The sequence below is a fragment of the Mobula hypostoma genome, chromosome 6 (genome assembly GCF_963921235.1).
Source record: "Mobula hypostoma chromosome 6, sMobHyp1.1, whole genome shotgun sequence".
NCBI classification, from domain to species: Eukaryota; Metazoa; Chordata; class Chondrichthyes; order Myliobatiformes; family Myliobatidae; genus Mobula; species Mobula hypostoma.
In genome coordinates this window covers 108,871,718-108,890,252 of record NC_086102.1, presented here as the reverse complement: position 1 = coordinate 108,890,252, position 18,535 = coordinate 108,871,718, and the positions used below count along the sequence as shown (strand labels likewise).

Genomic DNA, 18,535 nt, shown 5'->3' with positions numbered 1-18,535 from the left:
GGGGTGTGGAGTGATTCCAGCGGACGTTCTCAAAGGACCTGAATCTTGCGGTCTCCTTCGGGAGCCGGTCCCGCACAACGTGAGCCGCCCCGCGGAGACGCCCTCCGAACTGCGCCGTTTCGCGACGCGCCGAGGCCGTTCTTATTCTCCGGCGCACACCACACCCTTCACGGTGGCAATTGCACGGTAGCGCCAACAGTAAGACTGGGGTTCTTTGAGATGTCGGAGGAAAGCGGAACCAGATAAAGTTTATTTTCACTGTCTTGTACGACATGAAATTTGTTGTCTTGCCGCAGCAGTACAGAACAAGGACATAAAATTATAAATTACCAATTAAATAAATAGTGCAAAAAAAAACCTTATTAAGATAGTGTTTATGGTCACGGGGAGAACATCTGGCAATCAGCATCGAACCTGGGTCTCGGGAGCTGGAGATAGTGACTCCACTAACTAATGCTCTGTGCTGTCCACTTCTGCTTGCAAATCCGCCTGCCTTTGGCCAATGACGCAGGTGTAAATCCTAGATTGGTTAGTGTAACGCTCTACCGCGGGTTACAATCTATCTGGGTTCAATTCCTGCCGCTGTCTGTGAAGAGTTGCTACATTCTCCCCCCCCCCCCCGATTGCGTGGGTTTCCTCCGGGTGCTTCACTTTCCTCCCACATTCCAAAGACATACGAGTGAGGGTTAATAAGATGTGAGCACCCTTCCCCTCTCCCTGCCTTCTTATTCTGGCTTCTGCCCACTTCCTTTCCAGTCCTGATGAAGGGTCTCAGCCCAAAACGTCGATCATTTATTCCTCTCCATAGATGCTGCCTGACCTGCTGAGTTCCACCAGCATTTTGTGTGTGTTACTCTGAATTTCCAGCATCTGCAGAATCTCTTGAGTTTTCAACACACAGTTGTGTAAATGAAACTGTTTCAAATATTTATTTTAAACAAAAGTTATGGCTCTGAGCTGGCTCAGAAGGAGAGTGGTGCAGGTTAAGAGGGGGCAAACAGTGTCTCTGGGAACTCTCAGTAAAATTCCCTGAAGTTCTCATTCCTTGCTCTCCGGATCTGAGCTGGGACGAAGGATTGCTGATACTTTCAGACCACAGACGGGGAAGAGCACGGGAGAGAGGGTGAGTGAGGGATGACAACTGCAGACTCAGTTAACGTCGATTCTGGCGAAAGACTGATCCATCCCCAGGCTGTTCTCCACAAACACTTCGTACTTGCCCGCATCCGCTTTTGTAATGTTTTTGATTGTCAGAGTTGTTGAGTCTACATCGATATCATAGAAGATCCTGTATGTGACAGAGGGAGGGAGTGAGCAGGGGCGGAAGGGAGAGAGACAGCGTAAGACAGGAGCAGAATTAGGCCATTTGGCCCATTGAGTCTGTGCCACCATTCCATCCCTCTCAACCCAATTCTTCTGCCTTCTTCTCATAACCTTTGACACCCTGACTAATCAAGAACCCATCAACCTCATCTGTAAACACTGTATACCCAATGACTTGGCCTCCATACCCATCTGTGGCAACAATTTCTACAGATCCACCAGCTTCTGGCTCATCTTTGTTCCAAAGGGAGGTTGCTGGATGCCAACCGCCGTAAAACAAGATACAGACAGACAGAGGTTGTTGTATGCAATCTCTCCACAGTAGCTAAAACCCTCCAAGCCAGGCAACTTCCTGGTGAATCTCATCTACACTCTCTCCAGAAACAACGACATCCTTCCTATACTGTACTGACCAGAACTGCACACAGTACTGCAAGCAATTTACTTTTACCTCATGATTAGACTGTGCCTCTATCACTCCTTAACAGGGAGACATACTCTGAAATTTTTAACTTAATTGTCATCAGAAATGGAACAAAAATTCCCACACTGGAGGGCAGGCAGAATTTATCCAGGGTAGAAAGGGAGACACAGAAAGAACTGTAAAAACAACCAAGATGGCAGATGACATCAAGGTTGGTGGAGTTGTGGATTGTCATGGGTTATAATGGGGCATTGACAGAATGCAAAGCTGGGCCAAGAAGTGGCTGATGGAATTCAATCCAGACAAGTGAGAAGTTAATCACTTCGGAAGGTTGAACTTGAAGGCAGAGTACAGGGTTAATGTCAGGGTTCTCAGCAGTGTGGGGGAACAGAGGGATCTTGGGGTCCACATCTGTAGATCCCTCAAAGTTGCCCCAAAAATTGTAAAAGTTATTAAGAATGTGTATGGTGTGTTGGCCTTCATTAATTGGGGGATTGAGTTTAAGAGCTGCAAGATAATGTTTATAGCTCTCTCTATAAATCTCTAGTTCGACCACCCATGGAATATTGTGTTTATTTCTGGTCATTTCATTATAGGAGGGATGTGGAAGCTTTAGAGGGGGTGCAGAGGAGATTTACCAGGACACTACTCAAGAGTATGTCTTATGATGAAAGGTTTTTCTGTTTGGAGTGAAGGAGGGTGAGAGGTGACGACAAAGATGTACAATGTATGGATCAAGTAGACAGCTGGAGACTCCCAGGGCTGAAGTGGCTTATACGAAGGGTCATAATTTTAAGGTGATTAAAGGAAAGAGGGGATGCCAGAGGTTTATGTTTTTTTAACACAGTGTCTGGTGGGCGGATGTAATGACCTACCGGGGGTGGCAATAGAGGGAGGTACAGAACAACCATTTATAAAACTCTTAGGCACATGGATGGTAGATAAATGGAGGGCTAAGTACAAGGGAAGAGTTAGATTGAGCTTGGCATAGGGTAGACGGCTGGCACAACACCACTGGCTGAAGGGCCTTTTCTGTGCTGTACCTGTTCTATGAACACAGTGGGTCGAGCAGCATCTATGGGGAGAAATAAACTTTCAACATTTGGCAGGGATTGTTCCCACAGAAAGATACAAAAGTATGAGGGGTATAGACAGGGTAAATGCCAGCAGGCTTTTTTCACTGAGGTTGGCTGAGGCCAGAACTAAAGGTCATGCATTAAGGGTGAAAGGGAAATGTTTAAGGGGAACATGAGGGGGAACTTTTTTGCTCAGAGGATGGTGCAAGTGTGGAATGAGCTGCCAGCGGAAGTGATGGATGCAGGTACGATTACAACATCTAGGAGAAGTTTGGATGGGAGGGATGTGGAGGGTATGGTCCAGATGCAGGTTGATGGGATTAGGTAAAATAATAGCTCGTCACTGACAAGCTGGCCTGTTCCTGTTTGTTGTACTCTATGACTCTATGGCCCTTTGTGTGTTGCTCCGGATTCCAGTGTGCAGTCTCTTGCACACTCCTTCCCCCCCCCCCACCCCCCAACAGCACAGGTCACTCTAGGAAACTGTCAAAGCATGGGGGCATTATAGAAATTTCCGAACTACTAAATAATCAAAAGCAGCTGGAATACCTGAGGAAGGAGCAGTCATGGGGAAAGCCTTCAGCACCAAGGACAGCGGCAAATAGTGGGAGTGTATTACACAGCACTTCAGAACATACAGTATTCACTCATGCCAGAGCCCCAGTACAGAAACTTCCCACTACATGTAGATGTACCATTTTGTAAGAATAGTAAAATCCCACTGACTGTATCACACACAGCCACCCTTCTCCTAATTGATATTGAATAGCTATTCACAAGCACGGAGACCTACACGGCTGACCTAACACACCCTTCTAAAATACCTCCCTGTTGGACAGATTAGATGAGGATATAACCCAAATGCAACAGAGCCATAGAACACTACAACACAGAAACAGGGCTTTCAGCCTTCTAGTTCATGTTATTCTGGCCGGTCCCACTAACCTGCACCCAGACCATAGCACTCTGTATCCCTCTCATTCATGTACATATCCAAACTTATTTTAAATGTTAAAATCGAACCCACATCTACCACTCCCACTGACAGCTTGTTCCACACTCCCGCCACCCCTGTAAGTAGGTGACCAGAACTGCGCTAATATTCCCAATTAGGCCTTACCAAAGTCTTGTACAACTCCAACATAACATCCCAACCCCTGTACTCAATGCTCTGATTTATGAAGGTCAATGCGCCAAAAGCTCTCTTTCCAACCTTCTCTATCGGTGATGCCACTTTCGAAGAACTGTGGACACAAGAGATTCTGCAGATGCTGGACATCCAGAGAAACAGACTCAAAATGCTGGAGGAACTCGGGTCAAGCCTGTGGAAGGGGATAAAAAGTCACTGTTTCAGGCATGCTGAATCCTGGCCCGAAACATTGACTCTTTATTCCTTTCAAGAGACACTGCCTGGCCTCCTGTGTTCCTCCAGCATTTTGTGTGTGTTATCAAGTTATTATGGATCTGGATTCCCAGATCTCTCTGTTCTACTGCACTCCTCCGTCCCGTGCTGTTCATTATGTAAGCTACCCTGGTCTGTCCTCCCAAAGGGCAACACCTCACACTTGTCTGCATTACATTCCATCTGCCATAATTTGGCCCATTTGTCAATAAATCAACTGGACTGAAATGGAAGCAATTTCAGCCCCTGTGAGTTTGTGATTTGATGCAGTCTTTTACCTCTCATCCTCTTTGATATCCTCTCCGTCCTTTGCCCATCCAACGTCAGGCTCTGGCTCCCCGCTGATTCGCGCCACCAGCTTCACCGTCTGCCCGACCTTCGCCTTCACGTTATCTGGCCCCTTCTCAATTTTCCCCGGAACTGCGTGGACAAGACAGAGAAGTTGAGGATGATCAGAGTGCGAGGGCCACAGGGGCAGAGAGCGGAGATCTTGGCAGATGCAAGAGAGAGGCGGCAAGTGGTTGCATCTTGCATCCTTCACCCTGCAGGGTCACTCATTAACATGGGGCGAGTCCCACTACCCAACAATCAACACACAAGCCTGTCACCAGGCATGTGGCTGGTTCCTTGGCCCCAGTCCTAAGAGATTCAAAAGGCAGAAGCTCAAACTCCCTGGAATCTCAGGGACTGGCTGTTCGGCCCATCACAAACACACTAGTTTTAGGGTGGCACAGTGGCAAAGCAGCAACCCGGGTTCAAACACTGTTACTGCCTGTAAGGGGTTTGTTTGTGCTCCCCATGATTGTGGGAGTTTCTCCCACATTCCAAAGACAAACCAGTCAGCATGAGTAAGCTATACACACGCTAGCTTGGCAATACTTCTGGGATGACCACAGCACATCCTCAGAATGTGTTGACATATTTCACTGTATTTTCTTACGTTTCAAGGTACAATTTATACTTTCTATTGGGTTTCAGGGCCTGGCAGTTCAGCCCATCAAGAACATACTAGCCCAATCAATGAGCTCTCCAATGAGTTTCCCTTCCTCCTCTGACTCACCTATAGGAGGTTCCTTTTCAAACCTCTTTTCAGATGTGTATCTGAGATCAGAGGTAGAATAACAGGAGATACAGAGTGGTAGGGAAAAGGTCAAAGAAAAAGCCGCAGTTGCTGGAATTCTGAAATAAAAACAGAAACGTATTGGAAACACCTGGCAGGGTAGGCAGCATCTGTGGGTAGAGAAACCAAGTTCACAGCTCAGGTCAATTAGTCATCATCAGGACTGGTAGAGAGAGGAGAACAGGCTGGTTTAAAGTTGACATAGGAATGGTTAAGATACAGGGAACATCGCCGATCAGGTGAAACCCTGGTTGTCATGGTAATTACAATGTTTATAGAACCATCAGGTTAGTAGTCATTGCAGGCAGTGGGGGAGGATAGGAGAGAGGGGTGAAGGGTTGCAGGTTTGCTAGATGGGCGGGGGATGAGAGTGGGGGCAGGAGGGGGGCAAGAGTGCTGTGGGAGGCAAAAGGTGGATCAATGTTGAGAGGGTGAGAGAAAAGGGAGAGGAGAGGGGTAAATGGGGCAAGGGAGGAGGAGAGAACGAGTAGGGGAGGGAGCAGCAGGAGGGGTAGAGGGGAGAGAAAGAATGGGAAAGAAGGAAGGGGAGAATGAGAGAGGGATTTAAAAGCTGTGACATGTAAGTCAGAGCTGTTACTGAAAGGAACATTAGAAAAACCCAGCAGGTCGGGCAGCCCCTATGGAGAGAGAAAACCTGTAGTAGCAACAAAACAGGAAATGCTGAAAGAACTCGGCCAGTCAGGCAGCATCTGTGGTAGGAAGGAGAAATCTGTTAAGGATTTGGGCCAGCAACCGTTGCTGAGTTCCAGTCCTGGCCAGGGACTCTGATGGTTTCTCTCGCCTCACGTGGACGTGCTGAGTTATACAGTGCTGAAACAGGCCAAATGGTCCACACTGACCCAGATTCCTGTCCAAGTTAATTACATCTGCCTGTGTTTGGCCCATATTCCTCTAAACATTTCCTATCCATGTCCAAGCGTCCTTTCATTATTATTGTACTTGCCTCAACCACTTCCTCTGGTTGCTGGTACTCATATACTGGGTGAAAAACTTGCCTCTCAAGTTCCTATTAAATTTTTCCACTCTCACCATAAACCTGTGCCCTCTAGTTCTTGATTCGCCAATCCTGAGAAAAAGACTGCCGTCTGTAAGGAGTTTGTACATTCCCCTGTGACTGAGTCACGTCAACCATTGTACACACCGGGCAACTTACAGTGTGGAAGCAACGAGCCGGACCCTCCAGGACAAAAAACGTGAGACCCCCCCCACAAAAAGAGAGTGCCTCCCGCGCGCAGTCGGCTGATTCACGTTTGCCACATTCTCGCAATCAATCTGATACCTCGGTAGCGTAGTGGTTAGCGTGACGCTGTCACAGCTCGGGGGCGCCTGAGTTCAGAGTTCAGTTCCAGCATCCTCTGTAAGCCCATGCATACGTGGGTTTCCTCTGGGTTCCCTGGAGTCCCCCCACAGTCCAAAGACGTGCCGGTTAGTAAGTTAATTGGTCACTATAGATTCTCCTGTGATTAGCCCCGGGTTAAATTGGTGGGTTGCTGGGTGGCACATCTTGGAGGGTGAGGATGGCCTGTGCACACTGTACCTCTGAATAATAATACAGTTTACCCTCCATGTCACTACCAACTGGTCCATCAGCACCAGGTCTAAACCCCTGTAACCCCCTGCCCATCAGCATGAGCACCAGCACTGGGGGAGCCCCTGCACTGGAAGGACCACAGCAAGGAATGCTGTTCACCACTACCTTCCCAAGAGCAACAAAACGCCGGTCGGGTCTTGTCAGGCATTTTCACTGGAATGGAGCCAACAGGCTATGACAGGTTGAGCAAACTTGGGTTGTTTTCTCTGGAGGGTCCGAGTCTGGGGGGAGATCCGATAGAGATTTATTAGATTATGAAAGGCATAAAATTATAATATTATTAAAATCTATCAAACTATGAGAGGGTAGAGAGTACTTTTCCTAATTTAGAAGTATCAACTACTAGAGGACAGGCTGAGGAACAGGCTGAAGATGGGCTGACTGAGCCAGAGTTTTTCCCCTATAGGAAAGAGGAAGAGAGGTAACTGAGTAGAGCTGCATAAGGTGATAAGCAGCATAGATCGAGACTTTTTGCAGGGTGGAAGTGGCCAATACAGGGGGGTATAACTTAGAGGTGTCTGGAGGAAAGTATGGGGGGTGATGTCAGAGGTAAGTTTTTTTACACAGGGATTGGAGGGTGGAGGGAACACACTGTCAGGGGTAGTGGTAGAGTTATTTAAGAGACAGTTAAACACATGGGTGATAGAAAAATCGAGGGCTATGTGGGAGGGGAGGTTGATCTTAGAGGAGGTTATAAGGTCAGTACAACATTGTGGGCTGAAGGGGCTGTACTGATGCACGTTCTATGTTCTAGGAGACATGTAAGAGAGGAAGTCTAACGCAAGTTCTTTTTTTTATACAGAGAGTGCTATGTGCCATGGTGAAGGTGGAGGCAGGTACAAAGCGGCGTTTATGAGGTTGTTAGACCGACAGAGGGAATAGTGAGATCAGGATCGTGAGCAGGCAGAAGGGATTGAGTTTAATTTGGCATGGTGTTCAGCACAGATATTGTGGGCCAAAGGGCCTGTTCCTGTTTCATGCTCTAACGGAGTGTATGGGTTCTGTTTACCAGTGGGAACACTGGAGAGAAGTTCAGAGGGTTGTGAATAAAGTTACAAGGGGGTCACACCAGCAGTGTGGAACAGTAGTGTAGCAGTTAAACACAACGCTTTGCACCACCAGGGATCTGGGTTTCAGTTTCCTGTCACTGTCCGTAAGGAGTCTGTACGTTCTCCCCGTGTTTGCGTGGATTTCCTCCTGGTGCTTCGATTCCCTCCCACATCCCGAGGTTGTATGGGTTAGAGTCAGTTACTTGTTGGCACCAGAAACGTGATGACACTTGCGGGCTACCCCCCAAGCATATCCTCGGATTGTGTTGGTCGTTGACACTAACAAAAACATTTTTCTGTATGCTTCAATTACTGTACATGTGATAAGTAATGTAATTTTTAATCTTTGATGAGGTCTCTCACCTTCAATGATGATCTTTGCAGAGTCGTACGCCTCTCCGAAGGTGTTGGTGATCGAGATGGTGTACTTGCCCAGGTCTGATAGAGTCCCGTCCCTGACCACCAACGCCACCACGTCTGGGTCCTCAAACACGTAGCGGTACTTGGGCCCATCCTTGAGTTCCCGGCCGTCCTTGAACCAGCGGATCATGGGGTCTGGGAAGGCGCTGACCCTGCAGTCGAGCCTGGCTGCGCTGCCCTCGATCAGCACAACATCCTTCAGGTCTTTCAGGACGCGGGGTGGGCCTTTCTCCCGCAGTTCCCTGCGCGACCTGCAGCCAGGAACGGAGGAGTCGGAGCCAGGGGCATTGCATCTCACCTCCCCCCCCCCACCTCTATACACACAGAGCCAAGGGCAGGCAGGCACACACACACACACACACACTCCCCAAAAACACGTCGACACAGATCAAGGAGCCAGTCCTCATCTGGGATCAGAGATGGAGAGGGTCATCAACTTTAAATTCTTCAGTGTTATTATTTGAGAGAGTCTGTCCTGGGCCCAGCACGCAAGTGCAAATACAAAGAAAGCACAGCAGCAGCCTCTACTTCCTTAGAAGTTTGTGAAGGTTTGGCATGACATCTAAAACTTTGACAAACCTCTGTAGCTGTGTTGGGAAGGGTATATTGACTGGCCGCACACAGCCTGGTATGGGACTACCAATGCCCTTGTATGGAGATTCCTACAAAAAATTGTGGATACAGGTCAGTCCATCACAAGTAAAGCCCTCCCCACATTGAGAACATCTACATGCAGCATTGTTGCAGAAAACCAGCATCCACCAGCCTGGATCCCCACCACCAAGGACACGCTGCCATCAGGAGCCTCAGGACCCACACCACCAGGTTCAGGGACAGTCATTACCCCTCAGCCATCAGGTCCCACTCCACCAGGTTCAGGGATGGCTATTACCCCTCAACCATCAGGTCCCACTCCACCAGGTTCAGGGATGGCTATTACCCCTCAACCATCAGGTCCCACTCCACCAGGTTCAGGGACAGTTATCACCCCTCAACCATCAGGTCCCACACCACCAGGTTCAGGGACAGTTATCACCCTACAACCATCAGGTCCCACACCACCAGGTTCAGGAACAGTTATTACCTCTCAACCATCAGGACCCACACCACCAGGTTCAGGAACAGTTATTACCTCTCAACCATCAGGTCCCACACCACCAGGTTCAGGAACAGTTATTACCTCTCAACCATCAGGACCCACACCACCAGGTTCAGGGACAGTTATTACCCTACAACCATCAGGACCCACACCACCAGGTTCAGGGACAGTTATTACCCCTCAACCATCAGGACCCACACCACCAGGTTCAGGGACAGTTATTACCCCTCAACCATGAGGTCCCACACCACCAGGTTCAGGGACAGTTATCACCCTACAACCATCAGGTCCCACACCACCAGGTTCAGGAACGGTTATTACCCTACAACCATCAGGACCCACACCACCAGGTTCAGGGACAGTTATTACCTCTCAACCATCAGGACCCACACCACCAGGTTCAGGAACAGTTATTACCTCTCAACCATCAGGACCCACACCACCAGGTTCAGGGACAGTTATTACCTCTCAACCATCAGGACCCACACCACCAGGTTCAGGAACAGTTATTACCTCTCAACCATCAGGACCCACACCACCAGGTTCAGGAACAGTTATTACCTCTCAACCATCAGGTCCCACACCACCAGGTTCAGGAACAGTTATTACCTCTCAACCATCAGGACCCACACCACCAGGTTCAGGGACAGTTATTACCTCTCAACCATCAGGACCCACACCACCAGGTTCAGGAACAGTTATTACCTCTCAACCATCAGGACCCACACCACCAGGTTCAGGGACAGTTATCACCCTACAACCATCAGGTCCCACACCACCAGGTTCAGGGACAGTTATCACCCTACAACCATCAGGTCCCACACCACCAGGTTCAGGGACAGTTATTACCTCTCAACCATCAGGACCCACACCACCAGGTTCAGGAACAGTTATTACCTCTCAACCATCAGGACCCACACCACCAGGTTCAGGGACAGTTATCACCTCTCAACCATCAGGACCCACACCACCAGGTTCAGGAACAGTTATTACCTCTCAACCATCAGGACCCACACCACCAGGTTCAGGGACAGTTATCACCTCTCAACCATCAGGACCCACACAACCAGGTTCAGGAACAGTTATCACCTCTCAACCATCAGGACCCACACCACCAGGTTCAGGAACAGTTATTACCTCTCAACCATCAGGACCCACACCACCAGGTTCAGGGACAGTTATCACCCTACAACCATCAGGTCCCACACCACCAGGTTCAGGGACAGTTATCACCCTACAACCATCAGGTCCCACACCACCAGGTTCAGGGACAGTTATTACCTCTCAACCATCAGGACCCACACCACCAGGTTCAGGAACAGTTATTACCTCTCAACCATCAGGACCCACACCACCAGGTTCAGGGACAGTTATCACCTCTCAACCATCAGGACCCACACCACCAGGTTCAGGGACAGTTATTACCTCTCAACCATCAGGACCCACACCACCAGGTTCAGGAACAGTTATTACCTCTCAACCATCAGGACCCACACCACCAGGTTCAGGAACAGTTATTACCTCTCAACCATCAGGACCCACACCACCAGATTCAGGAACAGTTATTACCCTACAACCATCAGGTCCCACACCACCAGGTTCAGGAACAGTTATTACCTCTCAACCATCAGGACCCACACCACCAGGTTCAGGAACAGTTATTACCCTACAACCATCAGGACCCACACCACCAGGTTCAGGGCCAGTTATTACCCTACAACCATCAGGACCCACACCACCAGGTTCAGGGACAGTTATTACCTCTCAACCATCAGGACCCACACCACCAGGTTCTGGGACAGTTATCACCTCTCAACCATCAGGACCCACACCACCAGGTTCAGGAACAGTTATTACCTCTCAACCATCAGGTCCCACACCACCAGGTTCAGGAACAGTTATTACCTCTCAACCATCAGGTCCCACACCACCAGGTTCAGGAACAGTTATTACCCTACAACCATCAGGTCCCACACCACCAGGTTCAGGGACAGTTATTACCTCTCAACCATCAGGACCCACACCACCAGATTCAGGAACAGTTATTACCTCTCAACCATCAGGACCCACACCACCAGGTTCAGGAACAGTTATTACCCTACAACCATCAGGACCCACACCACCAGGTTCAGGGACAGTTATTACCCTACAACCATCAGGACCCACACCACCAGGTTCAGGGACAGTTATTACCTCTCAACCATCAGGACCCACACCACCAGGTTCAGGGACAGTTATTACCTCTCAACCATCAGGACCCACACCACCAGGTTCAGGGACAGTTATTACCTCTCAACCATCAGGTCCCACACCACCAGGTTCAGGGACAGTTATTACCCTACAACCATCAGGTCCCACACCACCAGGTTCAGGAACGGTTATTACCCCTCAGCCATCAGGTCCCACACCACCAGGTTCAGGAACAGTTATCACCTCTCAACCATCAGGACCCACAACACCAGGTTCAGGGACAGTTATCACCCTACAACCATCAGGTCCCACACCACCAGGTTCAGGAACGGTTATTACCCCTCAGCCATCAGGTCCCACACCACCAGGTTCAGGAACAGTTATCGCCCTACAACCATCAGGACCCACACCACCAGGTTCAGGAACAGTTATCACCTCTCAACCATCAGGTCCCACACCACCAGGTTCAGGAACGGTTATCACCTCTCAACCATCAGGTCCCACACCACCAGGTTCAGAAACAGTTATCACCCTACAACCATCAGGTCCCACACCACCAGGTTCAGAAACAGTTATCACCCTACAACCATCAGGTCCCACACCACCAGGTTCAGGGACAGTTATTACCTCTCAACCATCAGGACCCACACCACCAGGTTCAGGAACAGTTATTACCTCTCAACCATCAGGACCCACACCACCAGGTTCAGGAACAGTTATTACCTCTCAACCATCAGGTCCCACACCACCAGGTTCAGAAACAGTTATCACCCTACAACCATCAGGTCCCACACCACCAAGTTCAGGAACAGTTATCACCCTACAACCATCAGGTCCCACACCACCAAGTTCAGGAACAGTTATTACCCTACAACCATCAGGTCCCACACCACCAGTTTCAGCGACATTTATTACCCTACAACTATCAGGCTCCTAAACCAGTGGGGACAACCTCACTCACTTCACTCGGCCCATCACGGAACTGTTCCCACAACCTGTGAACACATGTTCAAGGAATCTTCATCTCATGTTATTTCTTTATTTTCTTTTGTATTTGCATAGTTTGTTGTCTCTTGCACTCTGGTCGTCCACCCTGCTGGTGTGATCTTTCATTGATTCTATTATTGTCTTTGGACCTATTGCGTATGCCCGCAAGAAAACGAATCTCAGGGTTGTATGTATAAGGTGACCGATAGGTACTTTGATATCAGTTTACTTCGAAATTTGACATACACAAACAAAACTCGTGCACGCACATCCAAATCATGTACACTTGTACATAAAACACACACACACACACACAACAGAGATACTCTCTCTCACACACACACACACACACACACACTCACTCTCACACACTCACACAGAACAGAAATACTCTCTCTCACACTGACACACAGAACAGAGATACTCTCACACACACACACACAGAACAGAGATACTCTCACACACACACACACACACACAGAACAGAGATACTCTCACACACACACACAGAAGAGAAATACTCTCACACACACACACACTGTCACACACTCACAGAACAGAGATACTTTTTCTTTCTCTCTCTCACACTCACACACACACAGATACACGCACACACTCACACACCCCCAGCTCAGAACGTCAGACAAACAACAAGCCCTTCAGCCCACAGTGCCTGTGCTGAACACAATGTAGAGTTAAACTAAATTTCTTCTGCCTGCACATGGGCCACAACCCTCCATTCCCACCCTCCATTCAACACCCTCTTAAACACCACTTCTCACAGCCGGTTGGGGTTGGACAGTGAATTAGCTGGAGGCCACTCGGCCCCTTGATCCTGCACCACCATTTAATGATGTCACAGCTGAACCATCTATAAACTTGACTCCACACTTCTTCATCAGTAACCTTTCAACACCCTTGCTTATCAAGAATTGATCTTTCTCAGTTCTGAATAAGAGTCTCTAACTCTAAGCATTAAATCCGTTTTTCTCTCTACAGATGCTGCTTGACCTGATCAGTTTTTCCAGCATTTTCTGTTGATAGGGTGGTTAAGAAGGTGCATGGTTTGTGTATGGGGTGTTGGCTTTCATTAGTCAGGGGACTGAGTTCAAGATGGCAAACTAATGTTGCTGCTCTATAAAGCCCTGGTTAGACCACACTTGGAATACTGTATTGTGTTTGGTTCTGGTTACCTTCATTACAGGAAGGATGTGGAAGTTTTAGAGTGCAGAGGAGACTTGCCAGGATTCTGCCTGGATTAGAGAACATCTCTTATGAAGATAGGTTGACTTTACTCTTTGGAGTGAAGGAAGCTGAGAGGTGGTTTGATCGAGGAGTACAAGTTAATAAGAGGCATAGATCGAGTGGACAGCAGGGAGTTTTCCCAGGGTGAAAATATAGGGGGTGGTGTCAGAGGTAGGGTTTTAATACAGAGCGTGGCGTGGCGAGTTCGTGGAACACACTGCCAGGGGTGGCAGTAGAGGCAGATACATTAGAGACATTGAAGAAACTCTGAGATAATCACATTGATTAATGAAAAATGAAGGTCTTTGTGGGAGGGAAAGGTTAGCTAGATCGAGGAGTAGGTTAAAAGTTGGTACAGCATCATGGGCCAAAGTGCCTATAGTGTGTGCTGTACTGTTGTATGTTTTAAATGGGACCAGCTTTGACGGGCACTTGTCCAGCATGGACCAGTCGGCCTGAAGGACCTGTTTCTGTGACTCTAAATATTCCTCACGTGTTTGCTCCGTGCATTCTTCATTTTGTTACTGTTTTATCTTGCTCTGCCCTGGTGCACCGTGTAATGCATTTGATCTGTCCAAACTGTACACAAGCCAGGCTTTTCACTGTAGCTTAGTACATATGACAAAAATAAATCAATTTATCAGTAGGGGCGGCATGGTAGTGGTGCAGTTAGTGTAACGCTTTACAGCACCAGTGATCAGGGTTCAACTCCCAACACTGCCTGTATGTTCTCTCTGTGACACGTGGGTTTCATCTGGGTACTGCAGTTTCCACCCACCTTCCAGACACATACTGGTTAGGATTATTAAGTTGTGGGTATGCTATGTTGGCACTGGAAGCCTGGTGATACACTTGCGAGCTGCCCTCAGCTCATCCTTGGACGTGTGTTGGCCATAGACACAAACAAAGCATTTCACTGTACCTTTCAGTGTTTTGATGTACATTCTAATTACTTAATCTTAAATATTGTCAGTATACCAATTTCCTCTGGCAACTTGCTCCATATACCTGCAAGTTGATAGGGCGTATAGTGTGTTGGCCTTCATTAGTTGGGGGTATTAAGTTCCAGGGATGTGAGGTAATGTTGCAGCTCTGTAAAACCCCGGTTAGATCACACTTAAAGCATTCTGTTCAGTTCGGGTTTCCTCATTATAGGAAGGATATGGAGGCTTTAGAGAGGGTGCAGAAGAGATTTACCAGGGCGCTGCCTGGATTAGAGAGCATGTCTTATTAGGGTAAATTGAGCAAGCTAGGGCTTCTCTCTTTGGAGGAAAGGAGGATGAGAGGTGAATTGATGGAAGTGTACAGGGTGAAAAGAGCCATCGATCAAGTGAACAGACAGATACTTTTTTACCAGGGTAGAAATGGTTGCTACATGGGGCACAATTTTAAGATGAATGGGAGAATATGTGTGGGGGGGGGTAGTGGAGGAGGATGTTAAAGATATGCTTTTTTACACAGAGAGTGATAGGGCGCGTGGAACACTCTGACGGGGCTGGTGGTAGGGGCGTATAAATTAAGGAGGCATGTGTTGAAAAAAATGGAAGGCTTTGTAGGAAGAAAGGGTTAAATTGATCTGAGAGTAGATTAAAAGGTCGGTACAACATCATGAGCCAAAGGGCCGGTACTGTGCTGCAATGTTCTGTGATCGATACCCACCACTGAGACCCCTAACCCTTCAGTAAGTGCAGTGGGCTCTTTCTGCTTTCCTGGACCCTCTCTTCAGGGTTGCCTTTGCTCCTACCTGTGCCCACGGAATGAAGCTTGGATCTTGATGGCTGCGTCCTGCACCTTCGGGTCTTTGATGTCTATGGTGCATCCCGGAGGTGGGGGTGCCAACTTCTTGGCAGGAGACTGCGCCGTCTTTGACATCTGTGGACAACAGAACCACACAAACCGGGTGAATTAGGAGCAGGAGAGGACACGTGGCCCCCTTCCAGCTGCTGTACTGTCCTGCCAGTATCTGTAGTAATCCATACCCCAGTGTATCAACCAAGTTCACCGCCCCCAGCTCCACCTGAGGTGTTGGTCAGACCACATTTGTCATATTGTGAGCAGTTTTGGGCCCCTTATCTAAGGAAAGATATGCCGGCATTGGAGAGGGTCACAAGAATTACCCTGAGAATGAAGGGATTAATTTATCAGGACCATTTGATGGCTCTGGGCCTGTACTCACTGGAATTTAGAAGAATGAGAAGGGATCTCATTGAAACCTATCGAATATTGAAAGGCTTTGGTAAAGTGGACCTGGAGAGCATATTTCCTCTAGTGGGGGAGTGTAGGACCAGAGGGCACAGCCTCAGAATACAAGGACATTCCTTCAGAGAGAGGATGATGAGGAATCTCTTTAGCCAGAAGTTGATGAATCATTGCCACAGACAGCTCTGGAGGTTGAATCATTGGGTATATTTAAAGCAGAGGTTGATAGGTTCTTGATTAGTAAGCATTAGTAAGTTACAGGGAAAAGCAGGAGAATGGGGTTGTGTGGGAAAATAAATAAGCCGTGATGGAATGCTGGAACACTGTCAGTGGGGTGAATAGCCTAATTCTGCTCCTTAGTCTTATGCTCATCTTATTATGGTCTAATTTTAGTATCATCTGTAAAGTTACTCGCCAACATATTTACACTTTCATCCACGATCACAAACAAGAAACCATGGGAGAAGTTTCTATCACGGTCCCCAGCATGTTCTGAGCTCTGACCACCCCCCAGGACATGGTCTCACCTCCCCAGAAATGATTCTGCTTGAGTCTGTCTTCATTTTCCTTGAGGGTTGACAAGCAAGGGTTAAACCCAAGGCACCTGAGCAGTTTAACAGTTCAATTCTCACCATTGCCTGTGAGGAGTTTGTTCGTTCTCCTCGTGAGGTTCCGCCTGTTGCTCTGGTTTCCGCCCAAATTCCAAAGACGTACGGGTTAGGGTTGGTAAGCTGTGGGCATCCTATGTTGGAGCCAGAATCATGGCGACACTTGCGGGCGGCCCCCAGCTCGTCCTCAGACTGTGTTGGTCATTGACGCAAATGACACTGTACGTTTTGGTTTTGAAACATCCGCCTTCTTAACCACCCTGTCAACTTGTACGGCAACTTTGAGGGGCCTATGGACCTGGACCCCAAGTTCCCTCTGTCCCTCCATAGGTGCGTCTATTAGGACCAAGTTGACTTTGAAAGCGGATTGATCAGTGGAATGGATATTCCACACCCCTGACGTAGTTCTGGATCTGTGGGGAGAGCCCCATTTATTCATTTCCATAGATGCTGCCCGACCTGCTGAGTTGCTCCAACATTCTGTGTGTGTGCTACTCTGGATCTCCAGTATCTGCAGAATCCCTTCTGTTTATGATTTGCTGCCCCACCCTACCCTCCCCTTCCCCTTCCGCTCCCCACCCTAGACAGAGACAGTTGGTCGCTTACGTCTGCCTGCGACTACAGGAAACTAGAGAGCTGTGGGCACAGCTCAGCACATCATGGAAACCAGCCTCTTCGCCATGGACTCGGCAGCCAGCATAATCAAAGACCCCACCCACCCCAGGCGCTCTCTCATCTCCCCACTCCCAGCAGGCAGGAGATACAAAAGCCTGAAAGCACGTACCACCGGGCTCAGGGACAGATTCCACCCCTCTGTTATACGGCTATTGAACTGCCCCTGGTACAATAAAATGGACTTTTGGCCTCTCAGTCGATCTCGTTATGATCTTGCACCTTATTGTTTACCTCACTGCTCTTCCCCAGCTACGGCTAAACAGCCCCACTGCCTCGTGGGCAGCCTCGGGACAGGCGAAGGCTACGGGAGTAAACCCGGAGCGGAGCCGCTAAGGTGGACCACGCTTCCGGCAGCTCCTGCAGCCGAGCTGGTGCCAAACGTACCGCTTCGTTAGCTTTCCTGTGGTGAGGCCGAGAGGGGGATCTTGACGACTGGAATTCTCAGGATCTCCGCACCTTCCGCCCGGGCTTGTGATGTATCTATGTACATTGTGACAGTTAGAGCCAATTCCAATTCACTGTTGTAATGAATTGATCAGTGTGGACAGCATGCTGGACAAGGGTTTTGGTGCTGGTGACAATAATAAACCCATTTACCAGTTTACCCCCTTCACTTACCCCGGGGTAGCGCCGGCTCCTCGCTGAAGAAACTGCTCCCTCAGCCTACTGGGAGAAGCACAGCAAGACTCAACGGGGGGACCGGCGGGAGAAGGGGGAATGGGCCGTTATATAAGCGCGGAGAGGGTGTGGTCAGAGGGGATGGAAGGGTTGTTGGAGCTTAAGGGGGAGGTGATGGAGGGTGGACCCACCCTGCCCGCATTCCTGGAGCTCTCTTGCCTTCTTTGGAGGGGCCGGAAGGAGCCTCTGGGCAGAGCCGCATCCCCGCTGGCCGTATATAGCGGTGGCTGGGCTCTCTCGGGGCCGTCGCGCTAATTGCGGCCTCGGCTGCTGCGTAAGGAAATAACTGAAGACCAAGACGTCTTTTCCCCAGCGGCCGCGCAGCAGATGGTGGGTCGTCTCGCCGACGCCCACTGAGAGCCTGAGACACGGGCCACTTCCAGGGCAGGGGGAGGAAGATGGGGAGATGGAGCGACGTGTGGGTGGGT

General features: G+C 49.0%; 1 protein-coding gene across 2 annotated transcripts; it reads right to left on the bottom strand.

The window, feature by feature from the left end:
- Nucleotides 1–910: 910 nt before the first annotated feature.
- On the bottom strand, nt 911–18,204 carry LOC134347610 (SPEG neighbor protein-like). Of its 2 annotated transcripts, XM_063049971.1 has the most exons (6): nt 18,048–18,178; nt 17,814–17,909; nt 15,692–15,819; nt 8,370–8,677; nt 4,504–4,645; nt 911–1,288 (listed from the first exon to the last, which is right to left on the bottom strand). In XM_063049971.1, exons 3-6 carry the CDS (start codon nt 15,817–15,819, stop codon nt 1,150–1,152), a joined length of 717 nt encoding a protein of 238 aa, XP_062906041.1. In that variant the 5' UTR covers nt 17,814–17,909; nt 18,048–18,178; the 3' UTR covers nt 911–1,149. The 2 variants fall into 2 exon arrangements, with proteins under 2 accessions (XP_062906041.1, XP_062906040.1); XM_063049970.1 differs by lacking the exon at nt 17,814–17,909 and having other exon boundaries at nt 18,048–18,204.
- Between the last annotated feature and the right edge of the window lie 331 nt (nt 18,205–18,535).

What these genes read in the sequence shown, in the direction of transcription:
- LOC134347610 (XM_063049970.1), bottom strand. Translation starts at nt 15,819, where the DNA reads ATGTCAAAGACGGCGCAGTCTCCTGCCAAGAAGTTGGCACCCCCACCT. An exon ending in GCTTCATTCCGTGGGCACAG is followed by an intron (nt 8,678 to 15,691) that starts GTAGGAGCAAAG and finishes TCCTGGCTGCAG; the next exon opens with GTCGCGCAGGGAACTGCGGG. An exon ending in GATATCAAAGAGGATGAGAG is followed by an intron (nt 1,289 to 4,503) that starts GTAAAAGACTGC and finishes TGTCACATACAG; the next exon opens with GATCTTCTATGATATCGATG.